This window comes from Cavia porcellus, unplaced genomic scaffold (genome assembly GCF_034190915.1).
Source record: "Cavia porcellus strain 051 isolate PalLab524CR breed Dunkin Hartley unplaced genomic scaffold, mCavPor4.1 scaffold_5, whole genome shotgun sequence".
Classification (NCBI taxonomy): domain Eukaryota; kingdom Metazoa; phylum Chordata; class Mammalia; order Rodentia; family Caviidae; genus Cavia; species Cavia porcellus.
The window spans coordinates 67,236,959-67,256,715 of NW_026947488.1; the positions used below are offsets into that span (position 1 = coordinate 67,236,959).

Below are 19,757 nucleotides of genomic sequence, written 5' to 3' on the forward strand. Positions count from 1 at the left end.
GCCTCTTACCTCAAGCAAAGGGGAACAAGGCCCACCTTATTTCTGTTTCTCATCACTATGTACTTAATGATCAATGAGCTAATCATAAATGTACTATAAAAATCAGTCAAAACTCTAACTCAGTTGCACAGCTTTGCAAATTCCATCTGCACTGTGTCGCTGGGCCAGCTAAAATAAAAGCGCTTCTTTTAAAAAAGACGTCTTGCCCCATTTGTCATCTTGGGGTCTTGCCCTGCTTTTCACCATGGGGTCTTGTTTTTTAAGTAAAGTACAACACACATACATACACACATACCTGTTTTTTCTTTTAGCTTCTCATGCTAATGAAACATTTACATGTGTCTTCACTACTATGTTCTCTAATTGTATCCATTTACCTATGAAAATCTCCAGTTTATCCAGTCTTATTATAAAAGTACCACATCTTTTTTTATCCATTCCTCAGTTGCTGGGCATTTAGCTTGTTTCCAAGATCCAGCTATTACAAACTGTGCTGCTGCGTTGCTTTTTGAGTCAGGGTTTCTCTATGTAGTTCAGGCTGGCCTTGAACTCATGGCAGTTCTCCTGTCTTAGCCTTGTCCAGTGCTGGGATTACAGGTGTGTGGCAACAAACCCAGTTCCCCACTTTTTTTTTAAACAGGGTCCTGCTGTGTAGTTGTGGCCAGCCTTGAACAGACCATGCATCCTACACTGACCTTAAACTTGTAGTAATCCTATCTCAGTCTTCCAAGGGCTGGGATTATAGGCATGGGCCACCACTCTAGCATTCTTCCATTTTAAGACTAGAATTAAATCTTCTTCCCCCACAGCTCTGTAACAATCTTCCTCTACAGGAGAGACAAAATAAACGAGTTTCCCAGATGTTCTGAGTGAATTACAGGAATTTTGTATAACCATGCTGAACCGTGAATACAGCAGAAATATTTGGTACCATTCAGAGGATCTGGGTGTATTTGGGACCCAGCTAACAGATCAGATTACATAGGTAGTAAGTCTTTATTAGTACTAAAACTTGTAAAGACTTACTCTGTATCTAGTACTTTATACACATGAACAAGAGAAGGGCCATTGTTTTCTTTAGATGAAAAAGCTGAGGCTTATACTTTATATAACATGCTAATAACATCAGGATAATGGCCTATGAGGCCTATGAGGTAGAGCTGGATCTGAATCACAGCTTTTTTAAAACTATAGTTCAGGTTTCTACCACCAACCATGCTGTTTCAGTTCACTGTAACACGCAGCACCAAGACAGAGCTATACATGAATGAGTTTATGTAAAAAACAATTTTTCAAAAAATTGCTTTTAATGCAATCATAAAAGACCAATGAGCTTATGAAATCATTCTTAAATCTTTAATTAAAATTCATAGAGTATTTAACATGTACAGATGTTTAAATTCAGTGACTCATTTTAAAATTCCTTTGCATGGTATTTTGAGGCTAATTTCATGCTACAAATTTACAAATGTACAACTTAACACAAAAATACATTCAGAGTCCACTCCACTGCAAGTTTAAAATACTTTAATTAGCAGACAATGTAAAGACATTTTAAAAGCAGAAAAACTATAAAATGAACACATAAAAGTCTTCCCTTTTGAATTTTAATAAAATACTGCTCTGTATAAGATCTAATGAAAAATTCCAGTTACTTATAAAAATGCTTATGTGAGGAAAGAAACGAATTAAGACATATATATGTATGAATTGTACTTTATTAAGCGGACATGTTGGAAGCTGCTGACACATCCACAATCTATTATTCATGTATCAAAACAGATGAAAACACTCAATAAGCAATCTGCAGGCAAAAAGAAAAAGATATTTGAGGCCAAAAATTAACACAAAACCCAAAAAGCACAAACCCAAAAACCCATAATTGTAGTGGAAAGGAATAAAAGAACTTAAAGCAAACCGTGGGCCAAATTCTCTTACCAATTCATGAGAATTTGCCTTTAAATTACTAAAACTGCTATAGAAACTTATTTGGCCTAGACAACTTAATAGTGTATAAAAAAGATGTACTAGTATATAGACTGCTGAAATAGTCGACAGCAACTAGTAGCATACTGCTGGGAAAAATGAATTTTCCAGGTTTATATAAAAAAAGCATCACTGGAAACCACAGTCTCCTTCATGAACTGCACTTGTGGTGGTTGGCACCAAAGTATCACTGGGTTGCTGAGGCACACACTGAACCCGAGAGCAGACTTGCATTGCCAAGGGTCTTGACTAGTCAAACGACCTGGTATGTGCTTTGCATTGCTTTCTGAAAGAAGGACCTGTGACATCTGAGTTGTTACCTCAGGAAATCTAGGGCCTGGCTGTTGGCTCTGCTTTTCATCTGGTCTCCTGCTGTTCTTGGCAGAGGATGGGGAAGTGTGATGGGAGTGAGACAATGTCAGTCTGAAAAGCTGTTCTATAATTTTAGACTTTATTGTGATAAGCAAAAGAAGTACCTGCAAAATAAAAGACTATCTCACTGATGAAAGCTTATAAAATGTATGTAAGCTTTTGAAATCCTGTTGCTTGCATTGTTTTGTTTTAATCTGGTTTGTCCTGCTTTATTTTGTTTTATTCTGTTTAAAATTAAACAAAACAAAACAGGCGTGGTGGTACACTCCTTAATCCCAGCACTCAGGAGGCTGAGGCAGGATAGTTACAAATTCTGGACTACAGCCTGAACTGCATAGTGAGACACTCTCAAAAAAACAAAACAAAACAAACACTGCAAGTTGAGTACTATCATTATCTCTAGAAAACTGACAATTAACTTCTGCGATCTTGCTGTTTGTTTGTAACAGGGTCTTGCTATATGGTCCAGGCTGGCTTGAACTTCCTATGGAGCCCAAAGTGGCCTCAAATGCATGATCCTCCTGCCTCAGCCTTCTAAGTGCTGGGGTTACAGATGTGTCCCACCGTACCTGGTTGTGACTGGATTTTTAAAAAGAGAATATCATTTACAATCATCTCTAAAAAATCTTACAACTAAGAATCTAGATTAGCCTAAAACCAAAGGGAATCACAGATAAGGATTAAGCAACAGCATGTTGCATCAATAGTTCTTTATCCCTCCCATCAGAAGAAAGAAAAGATCTCCAATCTTCTATTGCAAAGCAAGGAAAAAAAATTTTAATCCAGAAGAGATGGTGCTTAATAAAGTATCTTGTTCCTCTTTAAAGAATAATTCCTAGAATTATCTAGTGAACCATGTACAAACAGTAACTGTTTTGAGCAGAAAGAAAAGCTGAAACTTGGTTTTAAAAGGTCGAACAAATAAGCAAGATAATCCTATATGTTCAGAGAGATCTGTTATTGTCAAGGAAAATTTCAATAGAAGTGAATTTAACTTTTCATGCAGCTGAATCGTAGGTGTTTAAGACTTTAGCCTACATGATGTTTAAATGTCAAATTATAAAACCATAAGCAATTATAAAACTGAGGTAATGCAGGAAATTATACAAGGGAACAGTGAGACTGGGAGGATCTAGCTTTAGAATTCATGTAATTTACTTAGAAGGACTTGCTGAACGAAACTGTTCAGAAGTAATGCTTCAGTGGGGAGAAACGTTTAGATTCAAGGACTCTAGTTGTGTGGAAACATGAAGCGCTGTGGGGAATATGCCTCTTCTGTGCTCAATAAAGTCCACCATTTACTTTTTTGAGACGGGGTCTCACTGTGTAGTGCAGGCCTCAGACTCACTGCTTCAGCCTCCCAAGTGCTGAGATTACAGGTATGCACCACCACGCCTGGCCTAGTCGGTCATTTACAAAAGCCCCTCAGATTCAAGTTGAACGAGCATCTTATTAAACTTTGGCAGTGGTCTCAATCTGCCACATCTAAAAGAGAAAAACTTGTTTCCCCAAATCCAGTTGTTTTTCAGAGATGCACTAGACCTCACCGTCGTGACCACCTGTGACCCCAGGCACCTCGAACATCACATAACAATGACCCTGGCCACATCTCACTGCTATCAGCCCCCATCCAGAATAGGCCCACAAGGGGAAAAGAATAGTAAATACATGACCACTACCCAGCCATTATGGAGCTCTCTTGCATTTTAATCTCTCTTTAAGTCTTACCTTTAGAATATTAAAAAAAAAAAGGCTGCAAAGCACTTGTGCTGGTTGTCCACACAGCAGAATTAGCTTGCTGTACTCAAACACTGGAGAAGTACCCTCACAGGTTTAACGGCAGTATCTTAACTTAAATTTCTCTCCATGTTTCAGAAGATGGCAGAGCTTTAAAACACAGGCTGCACATCGTTATGTCTCCTTTTAACACAGAGTTTGTGACACAAGGAACACTGGGAATTACGTACTTGAGCCTCATTCCTCAAGATTCCACTACAGAAAAAGACAATGAAATGCTGCAAAATGACAAACATCCAAACCTTGGAAATTTCTAGGAAAAAAAAAAATCACAAGAACTCACATGACTATAGTAAATCACAGTTAAAGATAGTTTTTCTCTTATAATAAAGGTACTACTAATATACAAATACCCTGCTAACACTTAGAGAAAGTGAAATCAGAGAAAGAAGTTCGTTTAGTATACTGCCAGTACTTAAGAGTTGATTTTTAAGAATCACCGCAGTTTTCAATGAGCTAAATGAAATCAGATATAATAATATGCAGCTACATGTGAAGACTGTGGTTCCCACTTTTAATAAAGTGGTAACTTTCTTCCTCAAAATATAAGCATATCATAAAAACTAAAGGGTTACACACACATACTCCCTGGATCACTGAAAAATTGTCATAAATTCTAAATTATTTCAGGAGTTTTAACAACACACATTCACACATAACATGCAAAGACAAAATGCCAGAATCACTGAATAGTTCAGCATAAAGCTGAAATACAGAATAATACAGGCAGCAAATAATGTACATGATAAATTGATGATTGTATTATAGCACACCTTGGATTTTCTTTTTTAAAATCTTTTTGAGACAGGGTGCCACTATGCAGTTCAGGCTGGTCTTGAGCTCACTTTGTAGCCCAGGCTGGTTTTAAATACACAATGATCCTCCTGCCTCAGCCTCCTGAGTGCTGGGATTGCAGGTGTGAGTCACCACGCCCAGCTCACACTTTGGAATTTAAAACAAAATTTAGAATTTCAAGAGTTCCAGGGAGCATCACACATAGACCAACAATGAGTGCTCATATTTGTTAAATAACCAAATAAAAAGGTATACAAAAGAATAACAATTTATTTGAATTAACAGCATGACTAACATTTTGTACTTTATTCTACTAGATTTGTACCCTGTAGATTTTGAAACAATTTTATTAGAAATTACTAATGCTGGTTCTTGAACAATTGAAAAAATTACAATTACTCAAACCTAGATTGTTATTTATAGTTCAGAGCAATTGGATGAAAGCTGCTTTGGTACAAAATTCAGAATAAAGTAAAACTGGCAGCACCACAACCAGCGTGATCACCTCACTGCGGGTCTACAGGAGCCTCCGAGATAACACAATACGGGCTACAATACACATGAATAAAAGCCATTCTCTTGATAATTTTGTTACATCATTAAAAAGAAAACTAAATCCACATCCAATAAATTATAACTGAGGCCCAATTTTCATGCTCCAATTATTCCTCAATGACAGCATAATGTAATTATTGCTAATATGATGTCTAATTCATACTTCATAGGATGCTTCTAATAAAAAGGCCAGTGGTTAGAGTGGCACATTTTAATGCTTAGCCCACTGATACTTATTTTAACACAAGGTTTAATTTAGTCATTTTTCTTTTTTTTTTTTTTACAGCTTTATTGAGGTATAATTGACATAAAACAAACTGCACAAACTTAAAGTGCACAATTTGATATAGTCTTTTAAATAGCATGAAAAGTGCCTTACAACTTTCAAATATTCAATTAAACATATTATTTTAAAACACATTAGCAGCTCCACAGAAAGACTGTGGTTCCTACTATTTTTTTTGGTACCAAGGATTGAACTCACGACCTTGCACTGGCCAGGCAGGCACTGTGCCGCTGAGCTACATCCGTGGCTCCTGTGGTTCCTACTTTTAAAAAGTGTGACAACTTTCTATGAGACACAGATATACATTTATAAAAAGTCAGATGGAAAGAAATTAATTCCCCAGTACAAATTTATTCAGAAGGTTTTGAAATGCCAAAATTGACAGCAAGTTTCCTTGATTTTCTTCTTGAAGAAGAGGTTGGCGTTGCCTTCTGGTGAGACGCTTTATGGCTGCCTTGGGAGGCAGTTTCACCTTGAAAAGAGGACGCAGCTTGAGCAACCTGAGAGGAGTTCAAAGAGGCTGACGAGTCTTCCTGTGCAGCCACTTGGGCGACATCAGAAGACCCTGGCTTGCTAGTCTGAGCTGGGCTGGCTTGAGAAGAGGTCTGGGCCTCTTTATTCTCGAAGTTCTTTTTATTTGCAACCCTTTTTTTGGTAACCTTTAAGAAAAAAGCAACAGTATAGGTAAAAGAAGTAAAGCTATTGTCAGAAAACAGTGGCCAGGCGCGATGGCACATGCCACTACCAAGCAAGTTTTGGTTTTTTGTCTCAAAAAACCAAAACTCCAACCAGAAAAACCCCCAAAAACAAAACAAACAACAAAATACCCACAAGGATTTTTTTGCTTGCTTTTTTGAAACAGGGTCTCACTCTGTAGTGCAGGCTGGCCTCAAACTCACAGCAATTCTCTTGCCTCAGCCTTCCAAGTGCTTGTTGGAATTATAGGTATGTGCCATCGTGTCTGGCAGGATTTGTTAAACACTGCTGATTTGGGATTTCTGTTTATAATCTCTAAATCAGATTAATAATTCAAAGAATTTTGTTGCAGTAAAAGCTGAAAGTTACCCATAAATTATATATTAAAATTTTATATTTGTTTTTTAATCACTTTGTGTGAGGATAGCACATTATTATTTACTGTAATAATTATTCTTTATTAGAATACAAACTTAGACAGCAAGGATAGCATTACACTGTCAGTTCCTACACAAGTAGTGGATTTCTAACAGGCTTTCAATAAGTAAATTGAGTACATAAATTCTTCTTTCAGTACTGGGAATTAACCCCAGGGCTTCACCCTAGGTTTAAGATAAATCTTCAGCCCTTTTTTATTTTGTATGTTGAGACAGGATCTGGCTAAATTGCTCAGGCTGGCCTTAAACTTGAGATCTTGCCTTAGCTTCCCAAGCAGCTTTGATTACAGGTGTGTGCCGTCATTCCTTACTGCATAAAGAAAATGTTATCAGGAGGTTTTGAACCTTTAAAAATAACTCTCTTAGATTTGTTACTGGTATTGTTCAGATAATTGAATGCAGATGTCTTGTGCTCTGGGTGAATGATTTGGGGATGACAATGTGCAGTGTATGGACCATTGTTGCCCCAACTGATGTGCTTTGAAATTTTACTGTAGTTTGTTTTCTTCTTTCATCTTTGAATACAATGGATTTGAAAAGAACCAAAATTCTCTTTCCAGGTCTCACCTGCAAAGGTATGAACTGATTGTGCGCACCACCTGCTATCCCTCCAGCTGCGGGCAGAATCCCAGGGTATGGAGCCTGATAGAAGGGCTTCCCAGGAACTGGCACTGGTGGGCCCCATGGGATTGCACCGAAGAGATGAGATGATGAAGGCATTACATTAGCTGTTAAAAATCACAAAGAATTTCTCTTAGTAAAATCAGAGCTCTGAAGTGTAAGACCTCTTCCTGTTAGCCTCTTTTGACTGCTTTTTCCCCTCTTTAGTAAAACCTCTACACTTTCAGAATATTTACTCAGTGTGTATGGTTCAATATCGGGATCCTTTCCCATGGACTAGATATAACAATGAATGATAATTATGCTGGTCTACAAAGGCCACTAGTACTATAGGCTATAGAAACTTCAGGAATATGTGTAACTATATTAAAAAAACAACAACAACAACAAAGGGGTCATGAAACTATTCTTTGGGAAGAAAAGCCTGGCACAAGAAAAGCAGTCTTAAGGCTCTCACCTGCCCCCAATGTTAAGTTGCTTCGATAGTGATTCCAGCCTACAAAAGCCCAAAAAAACTCAGGTCATGAAATCTGACATGTAGAATGAATCTATCTATCTATCTATCTATCTATCTATCTATCTATCTATCTTTTTCTTTGTTTCTTTCTTTCTTTCCTTTTTGAGACAGGGTTTCACTATGCAGTTCAGGCTGGCCTTGAGCTCATAGTGATGCTCTTGCCTCAGCCTCCTCAGCTTTCTGAGTGCTGGGATTACAGGTGCCATTCCATCTGGCTCTTTTCTTTAATATTTGTAATTCAAGGATTTTTTTCTTTTTTTTTAATTTATTGAATTTTTTGGTACCTGCGATTAAACTCACAACCTCATGCTTGTCAAGAAGGTGCTTCCACCACTGAGCTAAAAATCCCTGGCTCTTTTTATTTCTTATTGAAACCCATGATTGCTAAACCCAATTGCTGAGCCACTTGGGGAGTTTGTGCATTAAAGATGTCTGGACAGACAAACTTACTCAGACCTGCCGAGTCATACTTGGGGGCTCAGTAGTCTGTACTGTGAATAAGCTCCCCAGGCTTTGTGTGCAGACAGAGAGCCCCAGCACAGCATTTGGGAGCTACTGCAGACAAGAGTCATCATCCAGACAATAGCCCAGGCCCCTGAAGACAGGTACTACGGGCAAACTGTTTTTCAGAGAGATAAAAGAAGCTATAAATTTACAACCTGAGAAAATTTATATCAGGAAAGAAGAATCGGTATATTTTAGTGTTCTGAATTATATTATATATGTACATATTCCTGGATGAAAAAAACTGTCAGCGTAGGTGTAGAGCTCAGTGGTAAGGTACCTGCTTGGCAAGCGTGAGGTCCTGAGCTTGATTCCAGATGACGGACGACAACAACAACAACAGCAACGAGAAGGAGGAGGAGGAGGAGGAGGAGGAGGAGGAGAAGAGTAGGACAAGGACAAGATAAAGAAGAAGGCGACGACAACAAAGTAGTAGTTGCTTCCCGGGGGTTTGTGTGTGGTGTGTGTGTGTGGTACTGGGAACTAGACTCAGAACCTCACATTGCGAGGCAGGTGCTACTCCACTGAGCTACATCCCTGGCCTGGGAGCCACACTGAAACTGAAAGGGAAGTTGGTGCGGGGCGGGCTGGAGAGCTAGCTCAATGGTATAGTGCCTGTTAGCAGCCACTAAGTCCCGGGTTCAAACCCTAGCATAAAAAACTGCTATATATCTATGTTATGTGTAGGTCACCTCAACTATTTCCCCAGTAAGTCAAAACGAAGTTTTTTAAGACCATGAAAAACAAATTTACAAAATAACTTTAAAACGATAATTTGGTGCTTAATTTCTCCTGATTAACACTGACATTTCTTGACTTTTAGGTATTCACATTATTTCAACTGGAACATCTAGAAAAGACCCAAGGCATTTAAGCTAAACCTTAAAATTTTTGGTAGGCATGAATAATAAACATTAAAAAGGTAAAAATATGAAGTGTAAAATATCAATGGGAAAACAACCATTCTTTTTCAGCAACATATTCTTATAAGACAAATTATTTTTTAGAGAAACTCGTGGGTAAAGTTTAAGGTACATACATGTACTACTTAAAAGTTCTCATTGTTTCATTTTATTTATTTATATTTTTGGTACTGGGGATTGAACTCACCACTGCGCGCTTGCAAGGCATGCCCTTATGCCACTGAGCTAAATCCCCGGCTATTGTTTCATTTTGAAGGTAAAAAAGCAAGTAATATGTTAGATGTGATATTTTAAAGACTACACTAAGTTATAAACATTAGACCAATGTAGTACACATGAACAGAGAAATCTAAGTGTGGGCTCTGAAAACACACTGACTCTGGAAGTTCTGCCACTAATGATTATGAGGAATTACATTTTGAAAAAAGTTCAGAGTAACACACATGCATTGTAGTAAAAAAAGGTTTTCAACATAAGCTGGCAGCCACTAACTCAGATTTAACTATTTTAGATGTTTATTTCCACACTGCTTAATAATTAACTTATGGTACTAGTTAGATTTATCAATTTTAAACATTTCTGGATATAATAAATTCTGTTTAGATCAAAATTCAGTTTTCAATTTTTAAAAAATTTTCAGACAAGTTCTCCCTATGTACTTCAAATTGATCTTGAACTTGTGGTGATCTTCCTGCCTCAGCCTCTCAAACGCTGGGATTATAGGTGTGTGCCATCACGCCCACCCAAAATTCAGTTCTTTTCCACCATGCCTTACTATGCCTTGTCCTTTCAATTTCAGTATATCAGAATATTTATTTAAATATATAATATACAAGCAGTGTTCATAGTATGTGACTGTGAAGTGGTTTTTTTTGGTACTGGGGATCAAACTCACGACCATGCACTTGCAAGGCAGGCGCTTGTGCCACTGAGCGAAATCCACAGCTCTGTGACTCTGAAGTTTTATCCCTGTAGAGCCAACCCAATCAGATGTTTGTTTACCTGTAAAACTTTTTGTTTTTATTCTATTTAGTATTTTTATGTCTATTTATTTGAGACAGGGTCTTACTATGGAGTTTAGGCTGGTCTCCAACATACAGAGATCTTTCTGCCTCAGCCTCCTGAATTCTGGGATTAAAGATGTGTGCCACCACACCCAGTTTAGGCAAGCATTCTTACACTGAAGTATATCCCCTAGCACTGAACTTACCCTGAATGTGTTTTCCAAATGTTGTCCATCTAACAGATAATCTACCTTACCTGCCAAGGCTTCCCTTTCTCCAACTCGAACTTTTTACTTTTTAGACCTGATGAGCAGCTAACATCTTGGAATTTCCATTTACTGCATTACACTAGCTCTAAAACCTCTTGTTTTATTTTTATAAACCCAGTAACTTAAGCAAGTGTACACAGGAAACAAGTTTGCATGTCTGGAAATGTCTTTACGTTACTTTCTTTTTTTTTTTTTTTTTTTGTCTTTTTCCTTTTATCGGCACCAGGGATTGAACTCACGACTGCCTGCTTGCAAGGCAGGCGCTTATGCCACTGAGCTAAATCCCCAGCCCCATTTACGTTACTTTCACATGAGATTTCACCATACAGAGAGAACCAGAGAAGATGAAACTCAGCCTGCCTCAGGACTGCGGGGCTTCACTGGCACCTGCTGTCCGGCTTCCATGCACTGTTAACAGGGCAAGGCCACTGTGGTTCTTCCCGATTTTAAGTTTACAGACACATGGCCTTCAGATCTAGGAAATAATCTTATTTCTTCAATACTTTTTTCCTTTCTGGCCTCTTTTTCTAGATCTCTAATACGATGGGTTCTAATCTATGCACTGTTCCTCTCAATCGCTGCTCTTCTTTTTAAGGTTCTAATCATTGTCCTTTCTCCCACAAGACAAGTTCTCATTGTGTTAATCAGACTGGCCTGGAACTCCTGGGCGCAAGGGACCTTCCCAGCTCAGTGTGAGACTGCAAGTGTGTGCCACACCTCACAGCACCCTGAGCTGTGCCCAGACATTATTTACTCAATTCAAATTTTTTCCTTGTTTGTTTGTTTGTCTTTTGGAGACAAGGTTTCGCTATGCAGTTCAGGCTGGCCTTGAGCGCTCAGGCTGGTCCAAACTTGCAACAATCCTCCTGCCTCACGCTCCCAAGTGCTGGGATTACAGGTGTGTGCACCATGCCCAGCTTGAATTTAAAATGTTGACTCAACAATTTTTTTCCAATTATTACTATTATTATTATTATTATTATTATTATTGAGACAAGGTTTTGCGGTATAGTTCAGACTAGCCATGAATTTGGGGATTCTCCTGCCTCAACCTGCCAAATGCTGGGATTATAGACATATGCCAACATGCCCAGCCCAATTTTCTTTTCTGCATAGAATTTTATTTTTCTTTCTATAGCGCTGGGTCTCATTCATGTTAAGAAAATTCTCTACTACTGAGCTGTATCTCCAGCCTCTTGTTTTTATTTTTTGGTGGCAATACTGTTTAATTGCACTGAGGATACATTAATTAGTTATGTTTGAAGTTTTCTTATTTCTTCATCTGTTCCTCTGCCTCCATCCCTTTCCAGTACTAGGATCAAATCTACATTTCACATATGCTGGGTCAGTGTTCTATATTGAAGGATATCCCCAGCCTAGTGTCCTTTTAATTTCTTTTATTTTGGGCTCTACCGTTTTAGAGACTTTCATGTCTCAGATCATGTTGCATCTGGTCACATTTGAGAGGGAAACACTGCAACCGATGAGGAACAGTATGTACATGGCGAGGGCAAGGTGCGAGATGATTTAGGGCTCTGCTCGTGGGTGACTGCTTTGTGAGACAGTCTTTGGGTTGTGCCAGCTCTGGAAGCAAGGGGTCTTTTCTTTGGCGGTCAATGAATTTCTCAAAAGATCCATCATCTGATTTCCTATCTGAAGGGCAGAGCATGACTGATTCAATCTGGGAAAAGGATGTGGAAAAGGGAACTTTTCTGTTGTCAGTCTCATATTTCTTTCTCTACTCCGTGTGGTGTCTCCATATTTAGAGAGCTCTTTAGAGAATGTATTCACAGTCTCTTGCATGGAGAGGCAACTGCCTTTGCTATTTTGGGGAGCAACGTCCACGTACAGACGTTCACCCAACCCCTCTCTTCAGTGCCTGCCTCATCTCTGCCTTTGTTTTGTAGCTGAGGCTGGCCTTGTGTCATGCAACTTGGGTGGTGATCCCCTGCTTCAGCCTCCCATGTGCTGGTATTACATGTGTGGGCCACCATGTCCAGCAAATGAGTTTCTGCTGCTGTTGCTGTTGTTTTGTTTTGTTTTTTGGCTGTTGCTTTTTTGAGACAGAGTTTTACTGAGTAGTTTAGGCTAGCTTGACCTCACTCTGTAGCCCAGGCTGGCTTCAAATTTATGGCAATCTGCTTGCTTCAGTCTCCTGACTACTGGATTATAGGCAAAAGCTACCATGCCTGGCTCTCCTTGCCTTTTCTGATAACTAAATTCTAAATTTAGTTATCAAATTCTAAATTTCTTGGGAACTGTGATGAAAAAATCTTTAGCTCATTTGTAACCTCTCTCACTGTTGCTTAATTTTGCTGTACTAAAATTGGTCACTTTTGATTTCTTATCAAAACTTTTTTAAGTTTCTAATCTGCTGTTTCTTTCTTTCTTTCTTTTTTTTTTTTAAAGCCAGTCAAATTTAGCAGTGGGGGGGTGGTATACCAACTTTAGTGACACTAATGTTAATAAGTTCTGATAACCCACTGCCATCGGACCAGCCTTTTCTTTCATTTTTTGTCTTTGTAGGTTTATATCATTTTAACTATTATTCAGTTAATGGCCTTTGGGCAAGGAGAAAAGAAAATTGCATATTGTTAATTTATTTCTAATCAACAGGATTGTTGCTTTAATTACTGTATGTGTGGGTGCTTGCGTGTGCATGCAGTGGGTGCGGACTGAACGTGGCCTGTGCATGCCAGGTGAGCTAAAAATGCTACCCCTAATCAGCTTTATCAAATTTTCTATTATTTATATAAGGATTAGATATGTAAAATTGCTCAAATAATATCTGGCATACAGAAGTAACAAAAGTTATTTTCAAGCTTAAATATATCCTAGGCTTTCAATTCTGTAGTGACTTTCAGAGTTTAGTTTTTTTTTTTTTTGTACCGGGGATTGAACTCACAACTTCGCACTTGAGAGGTAGCCAGCCACTTGTGCCACTGAGCTAAATCCCCAGCCCCAGTTTAGTTTTATAATAATAACTGAGAGCTAGGCATGGAGGTGCATGACTGTAATCCTAGCACTGGGGAAACTGAGGAAGGAGGATCACAGTGAGTTTGAGGCCAGTCTGCACTACACAGTTAGTTGAAGGCCAGCTTCAACTACACAGTGAGACCCTGTCTCAAAAGAACCAAGAAAAAAAAAAAAAAAAAACAAAAAAAAAACAAACAATCCCCCTCAAAACCCCAACTGTTTGAATAGTTAAACCTTTATATTTCTGAAGATTTTATCATGTTTTACTCAATTAAATTGTTCCAAAGCTCAAAGTGGTACAGTGTAAAATTTAGTATTTTAATATTAATGAATAATACTGTTTTACTTAGCAGTGTAGGGGAGTAGCCACCTCTGTTATCAGCTCAGGAAGACACTTCTGTTGCTAATGTAATGTTTTTGTAATGTCAATCAGCAAATTCAGGGATGCTTACTATAGGCTTTTTAAAATTTTTTTTGAGATAGGGTCTTGCTATACAGTTCAGGATGGCCTTGAACTCATTTTGTAGCCCAGGCTGGTCTTGAACTTGCAACCATCTTCCTACCTAATTTTTTGGCTTTCAAATGACAATTATTAAAATATAAGAAGAAATGGGCGGGGGTGGCACATGCCTGTAGTTCCGGTACTTTGGAAAAGATGAGACAGGAAAATCACCTCAAATTCAATGCCAGCCTGAATTTCAAAGCAAGCCCAGCATGGTGGTGCATGACTGTAATCTCAGCACTCAGGAGGCTGAGGCAGGAAGACTTTTCGCCAGCCTGAACTACACAGTGAAACCCCTACTCAAAAAAACAAAACCAAAACCAAAACCAAAACTAAAACCCAACCCCAAAAAGGCCGAATGATAAAAGAAAAGACTAATAATTTAAGATCTGGGATCATAAAGTCATAAAATGCTAGTGTCCAAGAGATCCCGAACAAAAAAAGTCAGGCATGGTAATCCCAGCACTCGGGAGGCTGAGGCAGGAGGACTGTTGCAAGTTTGAGACTAGCCAAGGCTATGAAGTGAGCTCAAGGCCAGCTTGAACTGCACAGCAAGACCCTGTCTCAAAAAGACAAGCGAGGGGCTGAGGATTTAGCTCAGCAGCATAAGCGCCTGCCTTGCAAGCAGGCAGTCGTGAGTTCAATCCCTGGTACCGATAAAAACGAAAAAGACAAAAAAAAAAAAAAAATACACACACACAAAAAAGACAAGCGATCCTGAAGAGTCTGCTACACCGAAGTAACTGATTTTTTTTACCTGTAATTTTTATGTCTGACTGGAATCAAAGTGACCTGTTTGCAACTCCTGGAGAGTAAAGGCCTGTGCACTGCAAACTGCCTTCTGTGCACCATGTGGGCAATACAGAGTGAGAAATAGCATTTCTGGGTAAGTTTGCAGACTTCAGCATTAGGCTAATGTCTCGCAATTTCTTCTCACACTCTGAGACCGTGGTTACATTTTTGAATTTTTAAAAATGATGATTCTTAAGAAAAATTAGTGAAAATATCAATGTGGTCACAAACACTTAGAAAAGCAAACTGTCTTACCAGTAGGTGGTGGGAAAACTGGAGGGATGGTTCCAGGTGGTATAGCAGGAGGATAATTTGCAAACAGTGGTGGAGGCAAAGGAAAATTCACTCCTAAAGAGCCCTGTGGACGTATTTAAAGATATAAGGCAGCATAATGAAAGTTTCCGTAGCAACATTACAGATTTTACAGAGAAGCCATCAACAGTTCTTACCAACTGCTGTAAAGCAAACAGTGCAGCTTTCTCCTTGGCTTCGTTTTCAGAGGGGCACTGTGGTCCCCGCACCAGTAAACCATTTGATAATTTCACCTGGCAAACTGTCATTGTCTAAAACACAGAGAACATGGATATCTATGAAATTATCTACCTAGAATGTCAATTTCTTCCAAACTTCAGTCTAATCTAAACAAGTAGGATAATATTTTTCCCTCCCCTCAATATCTTTCCCCTAAACGGTTTTGGTGTCTGGTCAAATGACCATATATATTATATATGAGAGTTTATTTATGGTCTCTCTATTCCATTGTTTTTGGTTTTTGGAGACAAAGTCGTACTGTGTAGTTCAGGCTGGCCTTGAACTGCTGATAATCTTCATCCTCCTGCACAATTAATTTTGTATTGATTTTATATTCTGCAAGTTTTTAAAATTATTAGTTCTAATAGTTTTTTGTTTTTGTCTTTTTCCTTTTTATCGGTACGGGGGATCGAACTCACGACTGCCTGCTTACAAGGCAGGTGCTTATGCTGCTGAGCTAAACCTCCAGACCCTGTTCTAATAGTTTTTAATGAAAATATTTATTGTTTTCTACATATAAGGGTTTTTTTTTTTTTGGTTTGTTTTTTGTTACGAGGGATGGAACTCACAACCTTGTGCTTGCCAGGAAGGCACTTATCCTGCTGAGGTAAATCCCCAGCCCCAGGTTCTTTGCTTTCTGAAACAGGGTCTTGCTATATAGCCCAGTCTGGCCTCGGACTTGTGGTGATCCTCCTGCCTCAGCCTCCTATCACACCTGACTCCATGTAACATATTTTCTAGACGTGCAGATAATTTTACTTTTTTTATTTTTAATTTGGATGCCTTTTATTGCTCAACTGTTCTGGTTAAACTTTTTTTTTTTTTTAATCGGTACTGGGGATCGAACACATGACCGCATGCTTGCAAGGTAGGCGCTTATGCCGCTGAGCTAAATCCCCAACCCTTGTTTTGGTTAAATTTTCAGTAGTATGGTAAATAGTCATCTATGACAAACCAACAATCAACATGCTAAATGAACAAAAATTGAAAGCTTTCACTGTAAAATCAGGAAAAAGAAAAGGATGTTCACTATAACCATTCTTATTCAATATAGTTCTAGAAACATTAGCCAGAGCAAAGCGATAAGAGAAAGAAATAAGATAGGAAAGGAAGAAGTTAAATTATCATTATTTGCAGATGATACGATAGAAGACTCCAAAAACTCCACCAAAAGACTTTTAAATTTAATAACCAAATTCAGTAGCATAGCTGGATACAAAGTTGACATTCAAAAATCAGAATCTTCCTATATATAAGTAAGGAACTCCCTGAGAGAGAGAACACCTTTCACAATAGCATCCAAAAAACTGAAATACTTAGGGATCAATCTAATGCAGGAAGCAACAGATCTCTACATTGAAAACTACAACATTCTGAAAAAGGAGATTAAAGAAGATATCAGAATATGGAAAGACATTCCTTGCTCTTGGATAGCATGAACATAGTGAAAATTGGCCATACTTCCCAAAATTGTTACACAAATTTAATGCAATCTCAGTTGAAATTCCAACAATATATCTCACAGAATTACAGAAAACAATCCTAAAATTCATTGGGGACAAGTGGAGACTTAGAATAGCACAGGCAATTCTGGGCAACAAAGTGAAGGTGGGGGGGCATCACAATCACTGACTTGCTATTATACTACAGAGCTACTGTGATAAAATCAGCATGGTAATGGCAGAAAACAGACCCAAGGATCAATGGAACAGATTAGAAGATGTAGAAATAACTCCAGACATATTAGCCACTTTGTCTTAGATAAAGGTGCCAAACACCCTCATTAGAACAAAGATAACCTCTGTAATACATTGTGCTGGGAAAACTGGCTTCCCACATGTCTAGACTAAAACTAGACCTATGGCTATCACCATGCACTAAAGTAAAACAGAAATGGACCCAGGATCTAAATAGTAGTAAAACAGATATTAAATGTGCTGGAAGATAGAATAGGTAGAATTCTTAAGACACTGGTACACGCAAAGACTTTATGAATAAAACCTTTATCACATAGGAATTCTCACATCTTATTAAAAAGTGTTTGCACAGCAAGAGAAACCACCAAAAGAGTGAAGAGACAATGCACAGTGTGGGAAAAAAATCTTTCCCAGTTGTTCCACAGACACAGGACTTCTATTGAGAATACATAAACAACTAAAAAAAAAAAAAAATCACATCCCCTCCAAATTTAAAGATCCAATCCAGAAATAGGCACTTGAGATGACACTTCTCAAAAGTATTAGTACAAACAGCAAATATATATGTAAAAAAAATTCAAAATCACTGGTCATTCGAGAAACGCAAATTAAAACAACACTGAGATTCCATCTTACCCCAGAAAGAATGGCTATTATCAAGAAAACTATCAACAAAAAGTGCTGGAGAGGTTGTGGGGAAAAAGAAACCCTTCTCCACTGTTGGTGGGAGTACAGACTGGTGCAACCACTGTGGAAATCAGTGTAGCTATTCCTCAAAAAAACTAAAACTAGAGTTCCATTCAACCCAGCTATTCCTTTTCTTGGTATCTTCTAGAAATAATTATTAGAATCATACCACAGTGATATATGTACACCCATGTTTATGGTCACACAGTTTGTAATAGCTAAATCTTGGAAACAGTCAAACATTCATCAACTGATAACTGGATAAAGTTGTGTTTTTTTATACAATGGAGTACTATTCCCCCATAAAAAGCATAAGTCCAGCTTATTAGTTTTAATTTCTATATGATAAACATAGATGTAACACAAGTAAACAAAACTCCTTTGGGTTCTTCCCAAATAAATGGGGGAATCTGAGACCAAAAAGTTTTTAAATGGCTGGGTGTGATGACACACACCTATAATAAGGAGGATCACTGTGCATCTGGGGCCAACCTGAGTTATATAATGAGTTCGAGGCCAATTTAAACTACATAATAAAACCCTGCCTCAAAAACAAAACAAAACAACCAAAAAAACTAAAAAATCATTGCTGTACTCTAATATCCCCAGCTCGGTCAATCTGAAGAATCCTGCCAGGATACTTGCTGCCCATGTTCTTTTCTGTTAGCCTTTTTGAGGGCTCTAGTCATACATAAATGTAACAATCTGAGTGAGAAACATAAATCCATACTGTTCATAAAAATTTAAAAGCCCCATTATATTTCCTTAGCTATGGACTGTCAATCAATTTATTTAAGCTCAGCATTAAAGAATGTATATAAATGAAGTAGAAATATACTATACCTGAGGTGTTCTCAGAAAGGAGAAATCTGGCTGTGGCATTCCAACAAGGGAGCAAATTCGAGCAAGTTCAGTTACCGGTGTGGACACAGGAGGGATCTGGCTGGGAATAGGCCAGCACACACTGTCCACAGATGGAATACTGTGGTACTCACTGGCACTGGGAGGCTTGTTTATGTAACCTGTTACAAAAAAAGACAAACAAATATACTGTATTAATATAAAATATCGAAGGATAAGCAACTATTGCAAGGTTTTATAGTAGATTAGGCAGAAAATCTGCTGAAAGTTTAGTGAAAAATGAATCTCCCATGAAACAAATAGAACTATTTAGTATTGCTTACAATTGCTGAGACTTTCATAAAATTTGAGATGCTTTATAATAATAAATTATTAAGGTGATTTAAAAATACTTGATTGCCAAAAATTAAAACCTTGGGCAACCAATGATTATATGGTATTGTTATAAGAGGTAAAACTTGGTAAATGGCTTTCTTGAGCAGATATATGAGTAATTCTTAAGTTTTGAGGCTTTGGCTTCAATTTAATTCTTGCAATGCCATCTTATGCTTTTTACTTTTTTTCTTTTTCTGAGACAGGGTCTTGCTATGCAGTTTTGGCTAGTTTTGATCTAATTACGGGTAGCCCACGTTATCCTTGAATTCATGGTGACCCTCCTGCCTCAGCCTTTAAAGGGCTGGGATTACCACTTTACATTCTAAGATATGCGGTTGAATATTTTTTGTTGCTCTAAAATGATACTTTTTTTTTGTTTTTTTGAGACAGGGTCTCGATATGCAGTTCAGGCTGGCCTTGAACTTTGTAGCCAAGGCTAGCCTCGAATTTGCAGTGATCTTCATGTGTGCTGCGATTATAGGTGTGCACCCCTGCATCTAGTTAAAATGATACTTCTTAAAAGTTTTTCTGAAATTAAACTTTTTAAGTGTACATAAAGATGATTAAAAATTTC

At 38.1% G+C, this 19,757-nt stretch overlaps 1 protein-coding gene across 2 annotated transcripts in view; it reads right to left on the bottom strand.

The window, feature by feature from the left end:
- Positions 1-1,342: 1,342 nt before the first annotated feature.
- Xrn1 (5'-3' exoribonuclease 1) overlaps positions 1,343-19,757 on the bottom strand; it is a 138,523-nt gene continuing 120,108 nt past the window's right edge. The window contains exons 38-43 of one of the 2 annotated variants that reach the window (XM_063249120.1): positions 18,791-18,969; positions 15,482-15,595; positions 15,288-15,390; positions 8,003-8,041; positions 7,492-7,652; positions 1,343-6,450 (exon numbers count right to left, since the gene is read on the bottom strand). In XM_063249120.1, the coding sequence (XP_063105190.1) occupies positions 6,142-6,450; positions 7,492-7,652; positions 8,003-8,041; positions 15,288-15,390; positions 15,482-15,595; positions 18,791-18,969 (905 nt within the window). In that variant the 3' untranslated portion in view covers positions 1,343-6,141. The remainder of the gene's footprint in view (positions 6,451-7,491; positions 7,653-8,002; positions 8,042-15,287; positions 15,391-15,481; positions 15,596-18,790; positions 18,970-19,757) is intronic. The other variant, XM_063249121.1, reaches the window with a different exon arrangement.